This window comes from Convolutriloba macropyga, chromosome 3 (assembly GCF_964194025.1).
Source record: "Convolutriloba macropyga chromosome 3, txConMacr16.3, whole genome shotgun sequence".
Lineage (NCBI taxonomy): Eukaryota > Metazoa > Xenacoelomorpha > Acoela > Convolutidae > Convolutriloba > Convolutriloba macropyga.
This window is the reverse complement of record NC_134470.1, coordinates 48,034,366-48,059,483: the sequence shown is the minus strand read 5'-3', so window position 1 is coordinate 48,059,483 and position 25,118 is coordinate 48,034,366. Positions and strand designations below refer to the sequence as shown.

At 34.3% G+C, this 25,118-nt stretch overlaps 1 protein-coding gene across 2 annotated transcripts in view; it reads right to left on the bottom strand.

Moving 5' to 3' along the window:
- The window catches only part of LOC142337104 (neuronal acetylcholine receptor subunit alpha-2-like), an 82,971-nt gene that overhangs the window by 42,169 nt on the left and 15,684 nt on the right, over positions 1–25,118 (bottom strand). For both annotated transcript variants that reach the window (XM_075386187.1, XM_075386188.1), the window contains one exon: positions 19,894–20,074. In XM_075386187.1, the coding sequence (XP_075242302.1) occupies positions 19,894–20,074 (181 nt within the window). The remainder of the gene's footprint in view (positions 1–19,893; positions 20,075–25,118) is intronic.

Below are 25,118 nucleotides of genomic sequence, written 5' to 3'. Positions count from 1 at the left end.
TACAATTATTTAACAAAATTAAATAACAAACGTTTTTTACTGGATGCGATTGTCCGCAGATAGTAATCTTCCTTGTTTTGAGATATCAGTGTTTAACAGTGTTGTTTGCATGTTTCTAGTGTGCACGGACTAGAAATTTTGTTACAAAAGATAAAAATTAAACTATGATAACACAAGAAGCCATAGGAAAATATATAATGTTACAGCAAGCGGTAGGGAAACTGCTCATCTAAAAAGAAAAAATTACTAATGTTTCAAAGTATTCACTCATTAGGCGCAAATTAAGATGAACTTGATAAATTTCAAGAACACCTTCAACGAAATTCCTTTCATTGCTCTGACGGAGACCTGATTGAAACCAATCTCCAATCTATCAACATTTGCCAAGATGAGTACAAATATATTTTAACATGCTGCCGTCAAAGAGGCAAAGGTGGAGGTGTAGCAATTATGTGTCGTAAGAATACTAGTATGCAGACGTTTAAAGAGACCAATATACATGAACTACAAATTCTAACGGTCAAAACTTCTTTTTCGGTCAAACCATGTTCATAACAGTCGTGTATAAAGCTCCTAAATTGAGAGATCTAACCTTTCAAGATGAATTGATGACCCATTTAATACAAGTTGGGAACCATAGTAATGCGAATCACGTAGTTTGTGTGGTTTCAATCAAAATTTCAATAAATAGTCTGCAACAACAACAGAGTTTATCGAAGCTTTCTCTAACCTGGGCTTTAATTTAATCTCAACACCAAATGAAACAACGAGAAATACGACATCAACAAAATCCACTTAAGAAATAGTTTTTGCAGATTTTAATTGCGAATCAAATGTTATTGAAACTACCATAAATTATCACTGTAGTATCATAGTACGAATGAAGAAAAACCTCAAAAATGACACAAACTCGAATAGAGGTAAATATATAGGAAGAAATTGGTCGAAACTAAAACAGCACAAAATGCAAGCCCTTTGGAATTGTAATCTGACAAATAAATTAAAAGAGGAAAATCATATGTTGAAACAATGCTCAACACAGGAAGCCTTCCGTAAAACTGAAGAAATATTGACTGATGCTCTGGACGAAGTGATACCTCCTAAACAACTCTCAAATAAACCAATCCGGAGATGCTGGATAAACAACGAGGTGAAGAACACTTGTGTGAAATAACAAAAATGTTTTCAAGCGTATCTCAAACCAAACACAGAAAAAAACAGAAGTATTTAAATCACAGAGAACCTAATCCAGAATACTAGAAACAATTTTTTTTTGAAAATCTTTTCAGCATAGACAACGATTCCAAGAAGAGACTCTTCTAAAAAATTAAATCGGAAAATAAAGCAACAAAAATGATATATCCAATATACCAACAGCAACCCAGATTAACACCTATTTCGCCGAAACAGGGCCAACGCTTGCGCAAAAATAGCCAGTGATACAAACTTAAACCGAGTAAGAGAAATAGGCTACACAAAATACTGGAACCTATTACGGAAATTGAAGTTCTCAAAAAAACCAAAAAACTTAAAAACAAACTCAGCCTTGATCACACGGGTTTTTCAAGCAATCTTCTTAAAATTGTCACGCCATCCATTTCCTCGTGTTTCTGTGATCAATTTAATAAAATAATGGATACTGGCGTCTATCCAGAATGCTTGAAGGCTGCTAGAGTTATTCCTATACATAAAGAAGGTCCGCTATCCGACCCGACTGACTATCGACCAATATCACTCATACCAGTATCTGGGAAAATATTTGAAAAAGTCCTGCAATCCAGATTGATGTCTTGGCTAATTAAAAACGATGTTTCATAAAAAAAACTCGGCTTTATAAATAAACGGTCAACAACAGATGCAATGGGTGAGGTAGTTGAACGTATTTGTGAACTTAGATCTAAAAAAACAAGTTGCTCACTGTACTTTACTGGATATGTCGAAAGCATTTGATACTCTAAATCATAAACAATTCATCAGAAAGTGTGAGATCTATGGACTACATGGCCAAGCATCGAGTATCCTAACATCGTATCTGAGTAACCGGAAACAATTTCTATATTTTAATGGTGAAACATCAAACAACCTAGAAGTTACGTGTGGAGTACCACAAGGTTTTGTTTTGGGACCACTTTTTTTTTCTATATATATCAATGACTTGTCAGATTTAAAGAATCGTGGCGATCTTGTAGTTTATGCTGATGATACCACAATTGTTGGGGAACTAAAAACAAATTTAATACATGACAATCTGACAGCAGTGAAAATATGGATATCACAAAACAAGCTTACAAATAATAAGAGCAAAACAAAGGTTATCACCTTTGGGTTGAACTGGCCCTCTAAATTGAATTGGAATGAAGTCAAACTCGAGCAACCTGGATATGCAAAAATGCTCGGCGTCTGGTTACATAAAGATTTTATTTATTTACAACATTTACGAGTTATGAAAAACAAATGCATTAAATTCATCACTCTCTTCTATCAAACAAAAGGTTAACCAGCATGGTGATTAACATCCTCAAAATGTATGTTCAACCCATCTATCAATACGGAAGTCTTCTTTATGGTACAGCCTCCAGAAGTCATATAGGGGCTCTTCAAAGACAACAAAACTATCTTGTTCGGATAATTCTTGGGCTGAAACGAACCGATGAAGTGAGAACCAATAGAAAAAGTATTCCATTTTATCAATATTTGAGTTTCATGTATACGAATTGTTTAAACTACTTTGTAGAATAGTTCAAAGAGAGCATCATAGTTCATTTATTAACAACTTCATATCTACCTCTGAAATTAATAGATGTGTTTTTGATCAGAGAAAAACAAATCACTAATAACTAAAAATAAAATGATAACGGCTAACAAAAAAGGACCGAAACACGGATACGTATCTTATTCAACTTAATCATTAATTTCGATCGACAGATTTTGAGAGATATTATTAGTGTTGTAAACAGCAAATTGAACTATTTTGTTCATAAGTTCAGTGATCTGTATATAGTCGACTCACAGCGTTTCATCAACTTATTTTGGTAAGCGCTTATAATAAATTGAACAATTTTTCCTTTAAACTGACTTTTTTCGTTTTCCACTAGGTTTTTTTTTCTTTAATCTTGTATTTGAGCGACACATTTTTGAAAATCTTGTACGGCGTCTGAAAACAGGCTTCTAGCCTAATTGACGTACGTGATGTATGGACTATAACATACTCAATCGAATTGATTATTATTATAATAGAAGAAAGAGGCTAACGGTTCGATTCAAAATTTTGAACAAAATTACCTAAACATATCAATTATAAAAAAAAATTAGTTAAGGTTAGACATTTTCAAGCAGCCAAATTTAATTTCGACTGAGGGAGGGATAAATTGCAAACTAAAATGGCAAGATCTGATGAAGCACAATCTATTTGGACGATAAAAAGGATAAAGGTTTTCAAAAAAGGAAAATCTCATTTTTGTTAACTGAAACCCAAATGTCTTTTTGTTTGTTTATTGTCAATATAAGGAAAAAATCAGCGAAAAAATTAAATAATTTACACAAAATTTGTCCCATTTTGGATTTAAAAATGCAAACAGTTCAAAACTAGTTGAATTTTTTTTCCAAATAACCAAGGATATTAACAAAGTAGTCAGTTGCACTTGTGGTATAGCAAAATGGAGCAAAGTACAATTAAGACAAACTGGTACTGAAAAATATTGCAACATAATTAGGCGAAAAATAGAATTATAATATAATAGACAAGGCGGCTCGGTAATGTGCGATGGCACATAAGGTTCTGACCCCGCCCATGCACAATTTTGGCATAATTGTCTACCAAATGAGGAACAGATAGAAAAACACAAAAAAAATTTTTTGCGAATCCCAAAAAAGTCCAAGTCTTTTTCAAAAAATTCTGTATGAACGATAAGATAGCCTCCAAAGCAAATAACTCAGTGGAGTAAAAATTGATGCATTAGATTGCTGTAATATGTCAATATTAAGAAAGCGAGTCAAGACGAACAGCAAAATCAAACAACAACAACAACAAACATTAATTACATCAAAAAATTTATGTCCCTCTTAAACACTAAATTTAATAAAAAAAGTCAACATACCGTCAAATAAACCTAAAACTAAACAAAAATAACTTATAAATCACCAGAAAACATATGCGACCAGTCCATAAAAAGGTTGGGTAACAATTATACAAAAAAGAACAAAAACAGTAAAGTAAAAAAATTAACTTATTTTTTTGAAACAGTTAACTACAAAGTAATAAATACCATTATGAATCAATTAATATTATCACAAATTTACGATTACCACTTTTTCTATAGAAGGACATTAGGACCTGTCCTTATTCATTTTTTAAAGCGGCTAAAAAGAACAACAAAAAAAACAAACAAAATTTTAATTGAATCTTGCCAGAAAACGCTGTCAAAACCGTCAAGCCATATTTTGGCCCTCAAATTATATTCGATTGCACCTTCTCCAAACGGCTATAATGTATTAAGTGGCCACTCATTAGTAAGACTAAGTAACAAGTAGACAAAAAAGCGAAGTGCTGAAGTAATACTTTTAATTTTTTTTTTGCGAAACAAAATTAAATTCAATGTCATGAAAGGCATTAATTACAAAAAGAACTATTTAAATAGGGTCATTTATTCATGAAAAAGAAGCCCTCAAGACCTGCAATTATCCAGTATATTTCTTGCATCTGCAAAAAAAAAACAAACAAAATTTTAATTGAAACTTGCCAGAAAACGCTGTCAAAACCGTCAAGCCATATTTTGGCCCTCAAAATATATTCGATTGCACCTTCTTCAAACAGCTATAATGTATTAAGTGGCCACTCATTAGTAAGACTAAGTAACAAGTAGACAAAAAAGCGAAGTGCTGAAGTAATACTTTTAATTTTTTTTTTGCGAAACAAAATTAAATTCAATGTCATGAAAGGCAATAATTACAAAAAGAACTATTTAAATAGGGTCGTTTATTCATGAAAAAAAAGCCCTCAAGACCTGCAATTATCCAGAATATTTCTTGCATCTACAAAAAGAACGTCAAATATGACAAAAATCAATTTATTTTACTTTTTTTGCGAAAAACCGGTGTCGAAGCCAGTAAGGTCATAACAAATGCTTTAAAAAAAGATTTTGGGACACCAGTCCCTGTTATTCCCTTGACACCCATAATGTCATAATTGACCTGTAATTAACTAACGAGATTAGGTAACAAAAAGAAACATAAAAAGAACAAAATTGCGAAATTGAAAAGTTTTTTTTAATTTTGGAAAACGATTGTTTTCAAAGTCATGAAAGCCATCAGCTATCTAATAATATCAGAATATCGGTTCTTCTATGTTTCCATGAAAAGCCAATGAAAGCTATCACTATACAGGAAATTTCATACGACCGAAACGACAAAGTATAAATGACAGTTAGACAAAATTTAAAAAATTCATTTGATTTCTTCAAGAAAGAGGCGTCGAGGCCGTTAAAACGATGATGTATATCTTTCACAATTTTAATATGTGCCTTTTTCTGAACGCTAATAATGTGACATGAGAACTGTGATATTGTGATAATGTGACAAAATTAGAAAACTTGAAAAACTGGCAAATATCAAAACAAACAAAAATCTGAAATCTTGTAGTATCAAAGCCAGAAAACAATACCTTCAGGTTTAAAACTGCGACCGAGAAAAAATGTCAAATCGGTAGAAAGAAGACGCATTCCTTCTTTGCTGAAACTAAGCTGGAAGTTGAACAAATTAAGAAAAAAATAGAGGAAAAGTTAATTAAGCCATTATTTATTGAAAAGTCAATTATTTTTTTAAAAAAAAAAGAAACGACCATAAACTTTCAAGTAAAAAACTAAGTGCATTAGCTTCGAGCTGCTTAGTAAGCGAACTGGTTGGACCTATCACTCCTGAGCTTTGATTTGATATGTTCTGCTCTTTATTATTAAAAACAAGGTCTTTTTTTAAAAAAAAAGACCGACTGATTACAACCCGATTTTTTTTGGATTGTAACAGTCCAAGAATGGCCCAAAACTATCCCTGCTAATGCTTATTGTCCGTTAAGAACAATTGATTTTTCGAATGTTGTAGATATAGATAATTTGTTAGTTGAAAACTCAAAATAAATTCTGCATTTTTGATAATCAACGAGTAAAGTTAGCAAAAAAAGGCAAAGTTTTAACTACAGAGCACTCTCAGCGGACTCTGAAGTAGAAATAGCCCCCCTCTGAGTCTACAAAGGTTGTATGAGTGTTGTTTGGGGGTGTACTGTCGGCAAATTTAATCAAAGTGGACTAAAGTAGCTTATTTCGTGCTGTTTTTGATGAAAAAGGCTAAATTTTGAAATGTTTATCCAGATTTTTTGACCAAAAAAATTAAATTAAAACAATCAACAATGCTTGTTCGTCTTCAAAAATAAAATAAGCGACACTATTCTTAAAAATTATATCAAATTTTAGCAAAACTGACGAAAATTTAGGCAAAAAATTTGGAAAATGTGAATAAAAACAACGTGAATTCACTCTACTTTTCTCAGAAGTTTAAACCTCGATAACTCCCTGCAGAAAACGAAAATTAAAAAAATCTTTTTAATTCCATATTCTACACTGGACGAGCTTTCTAATGATATCAGTCTCAACTCTCTACGATGAATATATCGATCGGCGAAAATTCACGGAACAAAAAAAACCCATTTGAGTATATAGTTCCTCCCCCCCTCAAGAGGGTCGGAACAAATATACCCAAAAATAACCCAAAAAGTGGCAAAATGCAAATGTTCACAAAATTTTAAAACTTAATAACTCTACGAAAAACGAAGTAAGGAAACCTCGAATAAAATATTTTACGCTCGACGGGCTGTCTTGTGATATTATTCTGTCCTACGTCAAATATATTGATCGGCCAAAATTGACTGAACAAAGAAACAGTTGATTGTATATTTTCTCACTCCCACTATGAGGGTCGGAACAATACGCCAATGAAATGTTTAGCAATTTAATTATCGGAGCTATTAACAGTTGTATATTAAAGCGGGGGGAAAAAACCTAAACCATCAGTTTTCGCTAGCTTAATTTTTTGTTTGGAACCATCTAATAAAAGTACTTCCTCAGAACTATGATTTATAAGTATGGGTTATGGAAAAAACAAACAATCATGCTCATTGCCAACATCAAAAGGCTGGGAGTACAACTTTCCAAATATACTAAGATGAGAGTAGCTCTCAGAACCTTTCCTGCGATTGGTTTAGTTTGTGTAATTATTTGTCTGTGTTCCTTTGAACCATTTCCATTGTTTGTTCAGCTTTGAAAAGTAAACAAATAAACAGTGTGGTCCTTTGGCAGCGCATTTATTCCCACGTAGGTGACACGTATCAAAGTTTAATCTTTTATGGGAAGCTACGTTTGTACCAATCAGGTGTATCTATTAGTTATTTATGAATAATGGGAATAAACGTGACAGATTAATGGCTCTTTTCAACCACCGACCAATTCAACCGGAAAAAAAACAATTTTCCTTCTGTGTTTACTTTTTGCCGTCCTATTGAAAACTGAAACAGAAACTAAGAAAGAGAAGAGACCTGTTTCCAATGTCTTATTTGTATCTCACAGTTGATCTTAAAACCTTGGGTTGGACATAAAGTTGCAGGAAAAAATATGCATCCCTCGATGATTAAAGAAAGATATGTTTGTCGACTTTATGAAAGTTGCAATTCTGAGCTCCCTGTTCTTAAAAATTTTCTGAACAATCATTTTTTTTAAATATTATCTTTTCCCTCGCATATATAACACCCTGCAAAAAAAACGGAAAATGGTGTATTTTTTAGTTTTTTAGCTGTTCAAAACACCTTGACGTGAAGATGTAATCACCACAAAATCTCTCCTGTTCAAGTTTTTGGCTAGTACTTTATCAACAATGTGGTGATGTAGTTCTTTGAAAACAAATTGTTTTACCTATTCCTTTGCTTTACTATTCGTTGAGATCACCAACAAAGCAATTCAAAACCTATAGTGGTCTTTTTCAAAAATCTCACAAAAAAGGACGAAAAATCAACTTAGTAAAAGTTACTCCACATAATTGAGCAATGAAGTCTGATTCCGTGTCGATTTACTGTAAACAGCCCTGCCGTTTTTTCCTGCAAAAAAGATCCATTTATTCGAAAAAATGATAAGGACTTCATTTAGAAAATTAATAAACGCCAGTCTCAAAAAACGAATTTGAATCACAACGAAGTCTTTTCGCAAAAATTCAACTCTCAGCCATCGGAATTTATATATTATAAAATTTCTCTAAACTATTCTCAACGAGCACAAACATAGCGCGTCTTGGTCAACACTTGATGCACGACTTGTCAGGTGCCAATAAATTTTCTTGAAACTGAGATTTGTTAAAAGGTTGAGAGCGAAAAACCTAATGTAGATTGTGCGTAAAATAAACTTAACATAGCTTGACAAGAAGCTCCACTTTTTCAACGTATAATTGGCCAGATAACAGAAGCCTTGAGGATTTAAATAGAACATGAGAACGGGTAAAAAGAGATGCTCAAGTTCGACAACATAAGACCAGTTGGTGTAAATGGTTAACACACTAGGATTGCAAGTAATAGATGCTGGTTCCAATCCAGTACTGGTCCATTTTCACAAAAGTTGCGCCAGTTTAGACCCCTAAAAGGTTATGGGCCCTGAGTTTAACCGCAAAAAAGATGCGATAGTTAGAAACTGTGAAAGCGACTATGCATAATTTAAGGGGGAGTATTAGAAGGTTGAGTGAGCAAAACCTAATGTAAATTGTGCGTAAGGTTAGCTTGACATAGCTTGACAAGAAGCTCTACTCATTCAACGTGTAATTGACTACAGAAAGGAAGCCTTGAAGAACAAGAAAACTTCAGAATGGGATAATAAGAGATGCACAAGTTCGAGAGCTTGAGCCCAGTTGGTGTAAATGGGTAGCAAAATAGGCTTGTAATTAAGAGATAGATATGCCGGTTCGAATCCAGTACTGGTCCATTTTCACAGTAGTTGCGCATGTTTAGAACCTCAATATTCCATATACCTAGATTTCTCTTTTTGCCAGGGAGTACCAATTTCGTCTATACTGTCCCAAATAAAACACTATATCTTCCTTGGATGAGATATGAAATTTATGCATTCTACACATACTTAATTTTATTGTAAGGATTTCTACGGCGAGACTTCTTGCCATACATTATAAATGAATTGAATCCGAAAGTCATTTCACTTTTAAAAATTTTATGATGCGCTGTTTCCTCTTTTTTAGTCAAAGCCATAGTTCTTCACGAAGTTTCTAGAGGCTTCAATATTACTAAAAAGTATCAAAAACCAAAAAAATTTATCATTTCAAATGAAAACTATGTATAGTTTAGTATGATTTTTGCCTCTAAATTGAACTAAAAACTTAAAGTTTTGAGTCACTGGTCTGACTATTCTTTCATAAATCAAGGCGGAAACAATTCTCATAATGTGTGTCGTTGTGAAGACAATTACATTTATGGTAACGAAACAGCATGAAGGGTTTAACGCTCCTTAGAGTCTAATAAGTGATTGTTTGGTCAATATATGAAATAGCGGGAAACGCATTTGTTCCACACTTGAAACAATTGTTCAAAGGAATATTAGAAAAATGGACCCAAACATTCTATTTTGAACGGATGGAAGACAAAGAATGAAAATTTCTTGATTGAGGAACGGTCATACGTTACTTTAAACGCAGTTAAATTATATAAATAATGGCAACAAGATTTTTGAAATTGCAATGATCATCTAATGACGTCTGTTTTTTGCTTGCCTTTAAAAGAATAAATTTTTCAAATTAGACTCCTAATAAGTAGCAAGTTAATTGGTATTTCTTTTTTAAAAAAAATCTTTGACAACTCAGGGCAGCTTCCATTAAGTTAATTAATGAAGAATCGAAAAGCAATATTTGAAAAACGTTTCCGAAAATTGCACCGATCTCTTTAATTTTAGTCAATCTTCGAGAAGCGTTTTATGAAACATTCTTTCAAAAATTTCATTCAATAAAGTGAAGGTATAGTAGTGGTACCAGTTGTTTTCCAGCATTGTTTTCATAAACGGTACAGGATTAGGACTGAATGTTCTAAGAAACCCCCACCTCGTAAAAATGTCCTCCAATTTCAAGTTCAGGTGGTACATTTCCTGAACAAATTTAGCGTCCGACATTGGTTCAATAAATCGGAAGCTGTTCCAACTTTGGCCTAAATAAAGAGAATAATTGGGTTGCTCGTCCTATCAAAACAACCTCAACTAGTTTGAAATGTGCCTTTACCAACTCAGAACTCAGAAACGTTTATGGCCAGATACGTTTCGTGTTGTTTAGGCTAGTCAGTTTTCAATTTTATTGAGAATTAAGACGCAATGAGACAAACAAACTAGATGAGAGAATTTTAAATCAAGATTAAAGTCTATGCCAGGGAAACCATTATACTTATTGTAACACAAACTTATGGACCAATCTGGCAGCTAGTTATAAATAAATCAATCTCGTTAGTATTTTTGCTAGGTATTTCTTTTGCAAGAGCTGCACAAGAATTAATAGTAGATTTGACAGAAATAATAAAGATTGAGTCGGGCAAATTGTTCAAACTTTGGTGATCTCTTAGAGACTTCTGGACCTTGTAGAATATGCAAGGGCAGAAACAATCTGAAACGGCTGAAAACGAAAGAATGCTTGAGAGTTAGCAATGGCAACTTGTAGTAGGATTTTGGCATTATGAGCACGTATCTCTCCGCCTAGTTTCCTACCCAGTTTGAGGTCCAGACCAAAATTGTCTCTGATCAGACCGTTCCAGACAAAAGTGGCCTCTGATCAGGCCGTCCCAGACCGAAGTGACCACTGATCAGGCTAGTGTGCGCTCGAAGCTCATTATGAGCTTCAAGGTGCGCTTGTCGAAACCACCTCTGATCAGACAAGTTCCAGACCGAAATGACCTCTGATCAAACAAGTTCCGAACCGTTATCCAGACGAGTTGCAAACTATTTTTCAGACTAAAGTGCGCTGAAAACGTTGTCTCAGACTATTAAAAAAATGGATGATGAACTGGGATATGGCCGTATTGCCAGCATTGACTCAAATCATTTAAATTAGATTAGTTTCCAATGCGGCTGCAGAAAAACCACTGAGTGGTTATTCTGAAACTGCATTGGAAACTAGTAACAGTGCTCAAAACTATATTGCGCAGAAAGGAACAGTGCTTGCAGCAAAAATTTTCATAACATCAACAATTTAAATATAACTAGTTTCTAATGTGGCTGCAGAATAACCAATGAGTGGTTTTTCTGCAACCGCTTTGGAAACTAGTAGCGGTGCTCAAACCATATTGCGCAGAAAGGAACGGTACTTGCAGCAATAGTTTTCTTAACATCAACGATTTAAAAAAGACAAGTTTACAATGTGGCTGCAGAATAACCACTGAGTGGTTATTCTGCAACCGCATTGGAAACTAGTAACGGTGCTGAAACCATATTGCGCAAAAGGGAACGGTGCTTGCAGCAACAATTTTCATGACAACAATAATATAAATAAGACTAGTTTCCAATGTGGTTGCAGAATAACCACTGAGGGATTATTCTGCAACCGCATTGGAAAGTAGTAACGGCGCTCAAACTATATTGCGCAAAAGGGAACGTTGCCTGCAGCAATAATTTTTTTAACATCAACGATTTAAATAAGACTAATTTCCAATGCGGTTGCAGAATAACCACTGAGTGGCGATTCTGCAACTGCATTGGAAACCATTAAAAGTGCTCAAACCATATTGCGCAGAAAGGAACGGTACTTGCAGCAATAGTTTTCTTAACCTCAACGATTTAAATAAGACTAGTTTCCAATGTGGTTGCAGAATAACCCCTGAGTGGTGATTCTGCAACTGCATTGGAAACTAGTAACAGTGCTCAAACCATATTGCGCAGAAAGGAACGGTACTTGCAGCAATAGTTTTCTTAACATCAACGATTTAAAAAAGACAAGTTTACAATGTGGCTGCAGAATAACCAATGAGTGGTTATTCTACAACCGCATTGGAAACTAGTAACGGTGCTGAAACCATATTGCGCAAAAGGGAACGGTGCTTGCAGCAACAATTTTCATGACAACAATAATATAAATAAGACTAGTTTCCAATGTGGTTGCAGAATAACCACTGAGGGATTATTCTGCAACCGCATTGGACAGTAGTAACGGCGCTCAAACTATATTGCGTAAAAAGAAACGTTGCCTGCAGCAATAATTTTCTTAACATCAACGGTTTAAATAAGACTAGTTTCCAATGCGGTTGCAGAATAACCACTGAGTGGCGATTCTGCAACTGCCATGGAAACCATTAAGAGTGCTCAAACCATATTGCGCCGAAAGGAACGGTACTTGCAGCAATAGTTTTCTTAACATCAACGATTTAAATAAGACTAGTTTCCAATGTGGTTGCAGAAGAGCCACTGAGGGATTATTCTGCAACCGCATTGGAAAGTAGTAACGGCGCTCAAACTATATTGCGCAAAAGGGAACGTTGCTTGCAGCAATAGTTTTCTTAACATCAACGATTTGAATAAGACTAGTTTCCAATGTGGTTGCAGAATAACCAATGATTGGTTATTCTGCAGCCGCATTGGAAACTAGTAACGGTGCTCAAACCATATTGCGCAAAAGGGAACGGTGCTTGCAGCAACAACTTTCATGACAACAATGATATAAATAAGACTAGTTTCCAATATGGTTGCAGAATAACCCTTGAGGGAATATTCTGCAACCGCATTTGAAAGTAGTAACGGCGCTCAAAGCATACTGCGCAAAAGGGAACGTTGCTTGCAGCAATAATTTTCTTAACAGCAATGATTTAAAAAAGACTAGTTTCCAACGCGGTCGCAGAATAACCCCTGAGTGGTGATTCTGCAACTGCATTGGAAACTAGTAACAGTGCTCAAACCGTATTGCGCAGAAAGGAACGGTACTTGCAGCAATAGTTCTCTTAACATCAACGATTTAAAAAAAGACAAGTTTACAATGTGGCTGCAGAATAACCAATGAGTGGTTATTCTGCAACCGCATTGGAAACTAGTAATGGTGCTGAAACCATATTGCGCAAAAGGGAACGGTGTTTGCAGCAACAATTTTCATGACAACAATAATATAAATAAGACTAGTTTCCAATGTGGTTGCAGAATAACCACTGAGGGATTATTCTGCAACCGCATTGGAAAGTAGTAACGGCGCTCAAACTATATTGCGCAAAAGGGAAGGTTGCCTGCAGCAATAATTTTCTTAACATCAACTATTTAAATAAGACTAGTTTCCAATGCGGTTGCAGAATAACCACTGAGTGGCAATTCTGCAACTGCATTGGAAACCATTAACAGTGCTCAAACCATATTGCGCAGAAAGGAACGGTACTTGCAGCAATATTTTCCTAACATCAACGATTTAAATAAGACTAGTTTCCAATGTGGTTGCAGAAAAACCAATGAGTGGTTATTCTGCAACCGCATTGGAAACTATTAACAGTGCTCAAACCATATTGCGCAAAAGGGAACGGTGCTTGCAGCAACAATTTTCACGACGACAATGATATAAATAAGACTAGTTTCCAATGTGGTTGCAGAATAACCACTGAGGGATTATTCTGCAACCGCATTGGAAAGTAGTAACGGCGCTCAAACTATTTTGCGCAAAAGGGAACGTTGCTTGCAGCAATAGTTTTCTTAACATCAACGATTTAAACACGACTAGTTTCCAATGCGGTTGCAGAATAACCACTGAGTGGCAATTCTGCAACTGCATTGGAAACCATTAACAGTGCTCAAACCATATTGCGCAGAAAGGAACGGTGCTTGCAGCAACAATTTTCACGACGACAATGATATAAATATGACTAGTTTCCAATGTGGTTGCAGAATAACCACTGAGGGATTATTCTGCAACCGCATTGGAAAGTAGTAACGGCGCTCAAACTATTTTGCGCAAAAGGGAACGTTGCCTGCAGCAATAATTTTCTTAACATCAACTATTTAAATAAGACTAGTTTCCAATGCGGTTGCAGAATAACCACTGAGTGGCAATTCTGCAACTGCATTGGAAACCATTAACAGTGCTCAAACCATATTGCGCAGAAAGGAACGGTACTTGCAGCAACATTTTCATAACATCATTGATTTAAATAAGACTAGTTTCCAATGTGGTTGCAGAATAACCAATGAGTGGTTATTCTGCAACGGCATTGGAAACTAGTAACAGTGCTCAAACCATATTGCGCAAAAGGGAACGGTGCTTGCAGCAACAATTTTCACGACGACAATGATATAAATAAGACTAGTTTCCAATGTGGTTGCAGAATAACCACTGAGAGATTATTCTGCAACGGCATTGGAAAGTAGTAACGGCGCTCAAACTATATTGCGCAAAAGGGAACGTTGCTTGCAGCAATAGTTTTCTTAACATCAACGATTTAAACAAGACTAGTTTCCAATGTGTTTGCAGAATAACCAATGAGTGGTTATTCTGCATTCGCATTGGAAACTAGTAACGGTGCTCAAGGCATATAGCGCAAAAGGGAACGGTGCTTGCAGCAACAACTTTCATGACAACAATGATATAAATAAGACTAGTTTCCAATATGGTTGCAGAATAACCCTTGAGGGATTATTCTGCAACCGCATTTGAAAGTAGTAACAGCGCTCAAAGCATACTGCGCAAAAGGGAACGTTGCTTGCAGCAATAATATTCTTAACAGCAATGATTTAAAAAAGACTAGTTTCCAATGCGGTCGCAGAATAACCCCTGAGTGGTGATTCTGCAACTGCATTGGAAACTAGTAACAGTGCTCAAGGCATATTGCGCAGAATAGAACGGTACTTGCAGCAATAGTTTTCTTAACATCAACGATTTAAATAAGACTAGTTTCCAATGTGGTTGCAGAATAGCCAATGAGTGATTATTCTGCAACCGCATTGGAAACTAGTAACGGTGCTCAAACCATATTGCGCAAAAGAGAACGGTGCTTGCAGCAACAGCTTTCATGACAACAATGATATAAATAAGACTAGTTGCCAATGTGGTTGCAGAATAACCACTGAAGGATTATTCTGCAACCGCATTGGAAAGTAGTAACGGCACTCAAACTATATTGCACAAAAAGGAACGGTAATTGCAGCAAAATTTTTCTTAACATCAATGATTCAAATGAGAATAGTTTCCAGGTTTCCAATGTGGTTGCAAAATAACCACTCACTGGTTATTCTGCAACCACATTGGAAACTAGTCTTATTTAAATCGTTGATGTTAAGAAAACTATTGCTGCAAACACTGTTCCTTTCTGCGCAATATGGTTTGAGCATCGTTACTAGTTTCCAATGCGGTTGCAGAATAACCACTCATTGGTTATTCTGCAACCGTTTTGGAAACTAGTCTTATTTAAATCATTGGTGTTACAAAAACTATTGCTGCAAGCACCGTTCCCTTTTGAGCAATATGATTTTGTGTCCTTTAGTTTGACGTCTCATTGTTTACTCTATCACGGCTTGTTTCCTATTTCGCTAATGAAAACAGTTTACAAGCAACAGTAACCTGATTTTTTTCGCTCTAATGTTCTATTTTGTTCCTCAGTGCTGACAAAGCGCTAGGGCAACCTTTCATAATAAAAGGAACAGCGAAATTTGAGAACAAGTAGCCATACTGGACCAAAACTTTCCATACCCAGGTGGATAATCAAAATAAATCGAAGTTTAAAACAAAAGCACCAAAAACTCATCAGCAACTTAGCTGAAGCATTTGGTTTTTATGTCAATTTAAATGCTCAGTCAGATTTAGCAAAATTATCTATTTTAGATGCAATGTTTTCTCATGTAAGTTACAGTTCAATATAAGGCTCTACCAAATGAACAGAGGCAAAAACACCACATGCAAAAACGTGCAAAAAAAATGGGGACCAAATTCTGATGCTCTGATTGAAGCCAATAAGCTTGACTTAAGCCAAAATTTTGAGCGGAATTTAAATCGGCCAATAGATTTTGGTGGCGCTTCTCTGACCTCATTACAGACTGAAAAGTTGATTAACTGTGCAACAGTTTTTTATTTTGCAATTAAATTTGCAACCTTTTTATTCTTTGCCTTTTAATAGCTGTCATAAATTTCAGTCGCAATTATCCTTTGATGGATTAACTTCAAAATATTTTAAACAAACTAGTCTTTCTCTATATTTTTACTTTATCATAGCAGATTTAAATGAGGCTAAAAACCAAAGTCAAGGTAAAAGACAGCTGATCTTTGACAACAATTCGCGAGACTGGATTGTTATCTTGTAAGATCTTACAAGGTTCTTGCAAAAAAATGATTATCGTGTGAGATCTTTTAAGTGTTATGATTATCTTGTAAGATTCTTGTAAGACGAATGTTTATCTTGTAAGATTCTGGGAGAAAATCTGGAAAGACGATGCAACCTCATGTAAGATTCTGTCAGAATCTTGTTAGATCTTACAAAATAACCATTCAGAGTGGTCCCGGGAAACTGTTAAAGATCTGCCGGGAAAAATTATTGTGGGAAACAGCCATCAATTGGTCGAGCTGGAGCCCACTTGAGCACTACTTAAAAGTAGTTTCTGAACCTTGTTAGATATCCAGCGCATTTCAAGATAATGCAACAGCTTCTCTAAACCAAAAAATTTCAACACGCACAGTACCCAGCATGAGCAAGGTTGAAAAACAATTTAAGAGATTATTAACTCTGTACCAGGAAATTAAGAGTATCAACAAGTAGCCATATTGGACCAAAACTGTCCATACCCAGGTGGATAATCAAAATAAATCGAAGTTTAAAACAAAAGCACCAAAAACTCATCAGCAACTTAGCTGAAGCATTTGGTTTTTATGTCAATTTAAATGCTCAGTCAGATTTAGCAAAATTATCTATTTTAGATGCAATGTTCTCTCAGGTAAGTTACAGTTCAATATACAGCTCTACCAAATGAACAGAGGCAAAAACACCACATGCAAAACATGCAAAAAAATATGGGGACCAAATTCTGATGCTCTGATTGACTTAAGCCAAAATTTTGAGCGGAATTTAAGTCGGCCAATAGATTTTGGTGACGCTTCTCTGACCTCATTACAGACTGAAAGGTTGATTAACTGTGCAACAGTTTTTTATTTTGCATTTAAATTTGCAACATTTTTATTCTTTGCATTTTAATAGCTGTCATAAATTTCAGTCGCAATTACACTTTGATGGTTTAACTTCAAAATATTTTAAACAAAATAGTCTTTCTCTATATTTTTACTTTATCATAGCAGATGTAAATGAAGCTAAAAACCAAAGTCAAGGTAAAAGGTAGCTGATCTTTGACAAAAATGCGCGAGACTGGATTGTTATCTTGTAAGATCTTACAAGAAAAAAATGATTATCGTGTGAGATCTTTTAAGTCTAATGATTATCTTGTAAGATTCTTGTAAGACGAATGTTTATCTTGTAAGATTCTGGGAGAAAATCTGGAAAGACGATGCAACCTCATGTAAGATTCTGTCAGAATCTTGTTAGATATTACAAAAAAACCATTCAGAGTGGTCCCGGGAAACTGTTAAAGATCTGCCGGGAAAAATTATTGTGGGAAACAGCCATCAATTGTCGCGCTGGAGCCCACTTGAGCACTACTTAAAAGTAGTTTCTGAACCTTGTTAGATATCCAGCGCATTTCATGATAATGCAACAGCTTCTCTAAACCAAAAATTTCAACACGCACAGTACCCAGCATGAGCAAGGTTGAAAAACAATTTAAGAGATTATTAACTCTGTACCAGGAAATTAAGAGTATCAACAAGTAGCCATATTGGACCAAAACTGTCCATACCCAGGTGGATAATCAAAATAAATCGAAGTTTAAAACAAAAGCACCAAAAACTCATCAGCAACTTAGCTGAAGCATTTGGTTTTTATGTCAATTTAAATGCTCAGTCAGATTTAGCAAAATTATCTATTTTAGATGCAATGTTCTCTCAGGTAAGTTACAGTTCAATATACAGCTCTACCAAATGAACAGAGGCAAAAACACCACATGCAAAAACATGCAAAAAATGTGGGGACCAAATTCTGATGCTCTGATTGACTTAAGCCAAAATTTTGAGCGGAATTTAAGTCGGCCAATAGATTTTGGTGACGCTTCTCTGACCTCATTACAGACTGAAAGGTTGATTAACTGTGCAACAGTTTTTTATTTTGCATTTAAATTTGCAACATTTTTATTCTTTGCATTTTAATAGCTGTCATAAATTTCAGTCGCAATTACACTTTGATGGTTTAACTTCAAAATATTTTAAACAAAATAGTCTTTCTCTATATTTTTACTTTATCATAGCAGATGTAAATGAAGCTAAAAACCAAAGTCAAGGTAAAAGGTAGCTGATCTTTGACAAAAATGCGCGAGACTGGATTGTTATCTTGTAAGATCTTACAAGAAAAAAAATGATTATCGTGTGAGATCTTTAAGTCTAATGATTATCTTGTAAGATTCTTGTAAGACGAATGTTTATCTTGTAAGATTCTGGGAGAAAATCTGGAAAGACGATGCAACCTCATGTAAGATTCTGTCAGAATCTTGTTAGATATTACAAAATAACCATTCAGAGTGGTCCCGGGAAACTGTTAAAGATCTGCCGGGAAAAATTATTATGGGAAACAGCCATCAATTGTCGCGCTGGAGCCCACTTGAGCACTACTTAAAAGTAGTTTCTGAACCTTGTTAGATATCCAGCGCATTTCATGATAATGCAACAGCTTCTCTAAACCAAAAATTTCAACACGCACAGTACCCAGCATGAGCAAGGTTGAAAAACAATTTAAGAGATGATTAACTCTGCACCAGGAAATTAAGAGTATCAACAATCGGTGTGAGCAAATGTTTGCACTGTTAAAACGTTAGGTATTGAATCTTTCTCGCGCAGAGAGAGAAAATTTCTGCGTAAATGCAGAAAAAATTTACCTTTTTCGAATGCTCCAGAAATATTTGTCTACCCTAGTGATGAGTGAAATTAAAACTTGAGCTTAGAATCTTGCAAGCTGATTCAAAACTTGCAAGATTCCTGCAAGAATGCTGCAAGTTTTTTGAATTCTGGAAAATTTATTTGTGTATTTTTGATAGCTAAAACTAACTGAACACCAAATGAAATGACTAATATCAGAATTTTTCATCAGCAGAACTGAACCTAATTGACTTCGTAAACGCCTTTTGAATGTGAAATCTTGCAAGAATCTTGCAAGATTATTTATTCAATTTAATACATATACCATAAAGCAGCTAATGCAATCTTTTTGATTTCAATATCAAACGTTATCTGACTTTTTTTTATTATTCTTAGACAACAGCAGCAAACTCATAGGAGTATTATTACGGCTATATGTACAGTGCAACGAGTTCAAGTTTATAAACAGTCCTATTAAACAAACAATCTTAAACATGAGGGGTGTGCAATCCAAATGAGCGTCTGAACTGAACTATCAATGTTGATTGATATAATCATTTGACTATGTTGAAGTTAAACATGATATTATTAACTCGAAAACTCTTAGAAGACTTTACGGATCTATTCTGTTTTGCCCCCCCCCCCCCCAGTGTTTTTTACGCCCCCAGTTACAAACAAATTATATGTTGTTATATAGCACGATTCTATGTAAAAAAAGAGCACGTGCGCTTGGGGGCGTAAAAATTATAAGCCCACTAAGATGGAGGGGGGGGGGGACAGAATAGATCCGACTCTACATATCTTAAATTAGCAGATTAGAGATATTTAGCTGTCCTTTGAACTTGATCAAGTTTTTTTTTACTTTAAATTACGAGGGCAGTTCTTGATTTATATTTCCTCGTTGGTTCGGTAATGACTCACCATTTCATCTCGGCCCAAAAGTGTAAATGTATATGTTGATTGACAGCATCTGCACCCAGTATCTGATACAGGTTCAGTCGGAACTCCACATTAACAGTTGAAGACTGATTCTTAACTGGCCTTACGTACTTGGACGAATTCAATTTAATCATTTCTGCCAGCCAAGTGCCGTGGTTCTCTTCTGAAACAACACATCACAAAAATGTCTCAATTTGGTCAACTTGATCCCCACAATATCAGAAAAGTGCTTCTGCTATAATTTCATCCGTGTTTAGTTCATTATGTTGTTTACATCTATATTATTTGCTTAGTTTTTTGTCAACACTCTGCTACGATAACAGCTCACAAATTGTAATTATTTGATTCCTCTTTTGAACTGGTGAATTTAATTTAATTTTTGATTAAGTTTTACAATTCAAACCAGATATAAATTAACAAACACCATATTTATAATCAAAACTTAAAGGTTCAGTGAGCTATCAATTGTAAAAATAACGTTTAAACCCAAATTACTTTCTTTCCATGGGAATAAATTTAAACTGTAGCAATAGATGCATGCTGTTTCAACATACATTTTTAGAAATCGTTCCTTGAAGAAAAATTATGCTCTGCGCTGTTACTGCGTGTGCTGTAGTTTAAATGATAAATAGTTGACTATGGTACTATTATGAAATGACAGTACTACATTACGAAGACGAGCCACTTTAAGTCGAACAGAATTTAATGCACCATGCTCTTTTATTTTCCAAATAAATTTTGATACATTGATTTTCCAACATCTGTGCTAAAAAAATTAGTTGAGGTAATCGATCCTGCCAAAGGAACCGTTAATTTTACGTTTAACTGATGACGCATTAAGTTCTGTTTTGTAACAAAAAAGAATTTGTTAAGAAAAAGTCGCATAATTATACAACGACTAGATCTACAGATGATGATGATGATCTAATCTTTTCTCAAGCCTCATGATTAGAGTAAATCACAAAATGTAACCTGTGACCTTCTTCTTCTTTGATAGCTTTCAATTAAAGGCATAACTAAATCATATCCAAAGTTAGATCCATGTTTGTTTTGTAGTTATGCTGTTACCTTCTCTTGGGTTGGCAAATTTTCAGCATATGAATTGGCTCAATCAACAGTAAAGGAAACCAATTAACATCATTGAAAGCCTTGGCAAACCAAAGTCAAGAATCTGGCAACTTTAAAAAAACTTGTTAGATTGAGATTTGCAATTGTTAAATTGGTGGGAGCCACACAGTCAACCATAAGTTCAAAATATAAACTTGTAAATCAAACCTGAAGTGTTAAAAGGAAATCACTTGAAATATTTAAATAACACAAACAAAAACGTTGCACTGAAGTTTCACAAGCGGCAAAAGAAAAAATCCAAAATTTTTATTTTGGAGTTATTTTTAAATAATTAAAATTGGAAATTGCATTGACAAAAAGGAGTTGCCCGAGAAAGTTTCAGCTGTCATGTCTTCATTTGACATTAACTATGCTTCACCTTGGCAAAAAAATAAAACAATTTTTCTCTGCGACAAATAGGAACACAAACCTAGATTGTTAATATATCAATAATCTAAGTAATAAAATTGAGCAACCAAAATTATTGGTTTAATTTCAGCAATGCTTACCACACTTATTGAGATACAGTTAACAAAGTTAAAGCTGCCCTAAACTAATAAAAAATACCGAATCGAAGTATTGTTATTCAGTGCTGATTTACAATGTTAATATGACTTTTTTCCGGAGAAAATAAAGATCTGAATTTAGCAATATCATTTGATTCTCTGCAATAATTCTATCCGTGTTTAATTTGTTTTTGTGCTGCCTCCAACACTCAGCTACGACAACAGCTCACAAAAATAGAATCTCTCGAGTTTTTACTGTGTAAAATAAATAGTTTAAATTATAAATTGTTGACGTTGCTGTTTTTCCCGAAAAAATGAAATAAATAAATCGGTCAATCAATTGCTGATTATTATGAAATAAAAGCACTACGTTAAAGAGACGGAGTCATTTTAAATAGAACATTATTTATTGTACCATTATCTTTTGTTTTTTTTTCTTCAGCAAAAGTTTGATACATCTATCCTTCAACAACTGTGCTAAAAAATCAGTGCAGGTAAACGATTCGTCCAATCGAATGTAAAGTTGATTTCGTCAGTCGCATGTTGCACTGCTGATATTACAACTTTTAACTGATGACGTATTAAGGCCTGTTTATAACAAAACTGAATAGTTAAGAAAACGCCGCACGATGATTTCACTAAGTCTACGGATGATAATCAAGATGCTAGGCTCTCTAAAGCCATGCATGATATGATCAGAGTATATCAGAAAACGTAACCTCTGGACTTCTTTTAAAATACCTTTCAAATTAAGGCCTAACGAAGTCATATCTGATATTAGATCTATGGTTGTTGCTTAGTTATGTTGCTACCATGGTTTGACAAATTTTCAGCATATGAATTGGCTTAATCAACAGAAAAAAAACAAATGACTTAAGTAAATGCCTTGTCAAGCCAAAGACATGAATCTTGCAATTTTTTGTAAAAAAAACTCTGCTGAATTGAAATTCAGAATTGTATATTTTTAATTTGGTTCAACCAAACGTAACTTTGAAATTTAGGTATGTAAATCTAAACTGAAATATTTATTGCAAATCACTTGAAGGATTTCAAAAACACAAATAAAAACGTTGTTTTGTAGTTTCACAAGAGGCAAAAGAACAAAAACAGAAAATTAGTTATCTTTTGAGTTGTTTTTATAAATAGTTTAAAGTGGAAATGCTGTTCTTAAAGTGAAACTGCTATTGGAGAAAAGTTTTAACTGTTCTGATTTTATTTAGCATTATTTATAACTCACTTTGGAAGAAACCTAAAACGACTTTTGTCTCTGACAAATTGCAACACAAAGCTAGGTTGTTAAGGTATCAGTTCTCTAAGTGACAAGACCGAGTAATCGAAAATTGTGTTATAAAATTTGCAATACGACCCTAATGAGATAAAGTTAACAAAGCTAAAGCTGCTCTAAAATAATTTTGATTCCCATATAGTCTGAGATGATTATAACTGAACTCGTCGAAACTTTTTTGATTTTTAGTAAACTTGAAATCATTTGGTTAACAAAATATTATTGTCATTTTGAAACCTTCAGGCTTTTTCTCCTCTTGGAGAAAAAGCCAGCTTGGACTTTGTTCGGTGAGTTTATTTTCATTTGTTATAAATTTCGTTTTCATGCTTAAAATAATGGTTTTCTGGCATTGATTCTACGCTACGAGCTTTCATAAAAATTTTTGTGATGCCGAAAATTATTCCCAAAATTGATTTTAATTTTTTTGAGTTTTGTCTATTTGGCAATCTAACTATAGGTCCCACTGGCGTCAAAAGCAGGCCCAGTTGTTTATATGTTTTTTATTAGTTTTCAAAATTATTTAAGTTTTCTACTTTAAAATTATAAAGAACATTTATAAAGTATAAAGTTTTTATTTAAATTTTCCATCTCTCCCTTTTTTGGAAGGCTATTAAATCAAAAATATGGATCAGCGGGGTCGGAACAATATATGGAAACGCACGTTATAGAGCCTTCTTTTTGTTTATTAAATTTGCTTTCCGTATGGCTTTGTCAACAGAATAATTGTGTGCCAGTTTTGCAACTAAAACTCTGTCTTGTTATGACTAGAAATCATTGCCCCTTAATTTAACAAGTTAATTTCGAGCCCCTTCAATTGTAAAGCATTAAAGACTATATTTTTTGGTGATCTTTTATAGATCCTTTTTCTTGAAACAAACATATGCAACAAGCTACCAAGTTTTTACAATTTTTTGGTTTTTTTAAAATATAGCTTGCATGGTCGATGAAATTTTGTTGTTTCTGATCATTGGTGTCGAATGCTGTTTATTTGTTTCGTTGTTTCATTTCGTTGGCTTTAAAAATGTCAAAATATATCTCAAACAAGGGAAAAAACAAAACATGAAGCGTTTGATACGCCAAAATTCCAAAAGCTCCTTTCTGCATCAATTTCATTTAACTCAGATTTAAAATTATGCCTTTCTCTGTAGAAACTTCCGGTTGAATCAAAGCCTGATTTTTTTCCAGGTAGTGTCTAGAACAATTTCTAAAATAAATAAGTTCCTGGACTGCAGTTTAATTTCAACTCATCGGTTTATTTTTCACCCGTACTATTTCACACATGTTCCCAGTTTTCATATCTCTCATAGTGTTAAATTAAACTGACCATACGTTTCCTGCAATTTGCCAAAAAAATTGTTTTGCAACAATAGAAAATTAAAGAAAAGCACTTCATGGAATTTTATTCCGGCCCAAATCGGATTTATTGTCAAGGGTTGTTTTGGTTGGCAAAAAAAAATCAGATTCAGGCCAAAAAAAACAAATTGAAAGTTTTTATTTTGTATTCGTTTCATTGTAATAATATAATAGCGTCATTTTTCTTTGGAAATGTTTTGATTATTACATTAACAGTTAAAATTTGGAACAGATTGTAACTTTTACTCATTTCAATTGTTAATAGGGTGGAGCGTAGCTATTTGCGAGTCAAGGTTAAACTTCAAATATATGTGTGAAAAAGGAAAGTGAACTAGTTTTCACTGATGTAGAACGATTTCAAAAGTATTTCAGTCAGAAAAACGTGATAACATTAAATGTTCACGTGTATTTGGAACATCAAACACAAATAAAGAATTAATCCAAAAGTATTGATGTGAAATGAATTCAATTTCATAATGTTCTCTCAGAAAAAAATCAACACTTCTGAATTTGAAATTCTTATAAAAGTTTAAGTTTTGAGGAAAAACCTACACATTTTTTCAATTCTGCCTGTCAAACGCGTCTCATTATAATTCGATGTTTGTTGTCTTTGTTCATCTTGTTCTCATCTTATTTTTCTCTCTCTCTCTATTTCCCTTTTCATTTCTGTTCAAAACAAACCACTGACCTATTCGCTGACAAAATAACCCCTAGTTGGGGCCACTATCCTGTCTATGTGTGACGTTTTTGACTTGGGGCGGTTAATTCAATCACACGTCTAAACTCTTGTATTGTAGCGCCATGCGTCTGACAAGTTTCAATTGAAAAGTTTTTTCGGACGATCGTGCAATGGTTGATCGTGCTTCATTCAAAATTGTATATTATGATGCCTGAATAAGTCGCTTTTTCCATTCACAAAATGTACACAAGCAATAACCTTGAAAAATGCGGAAATT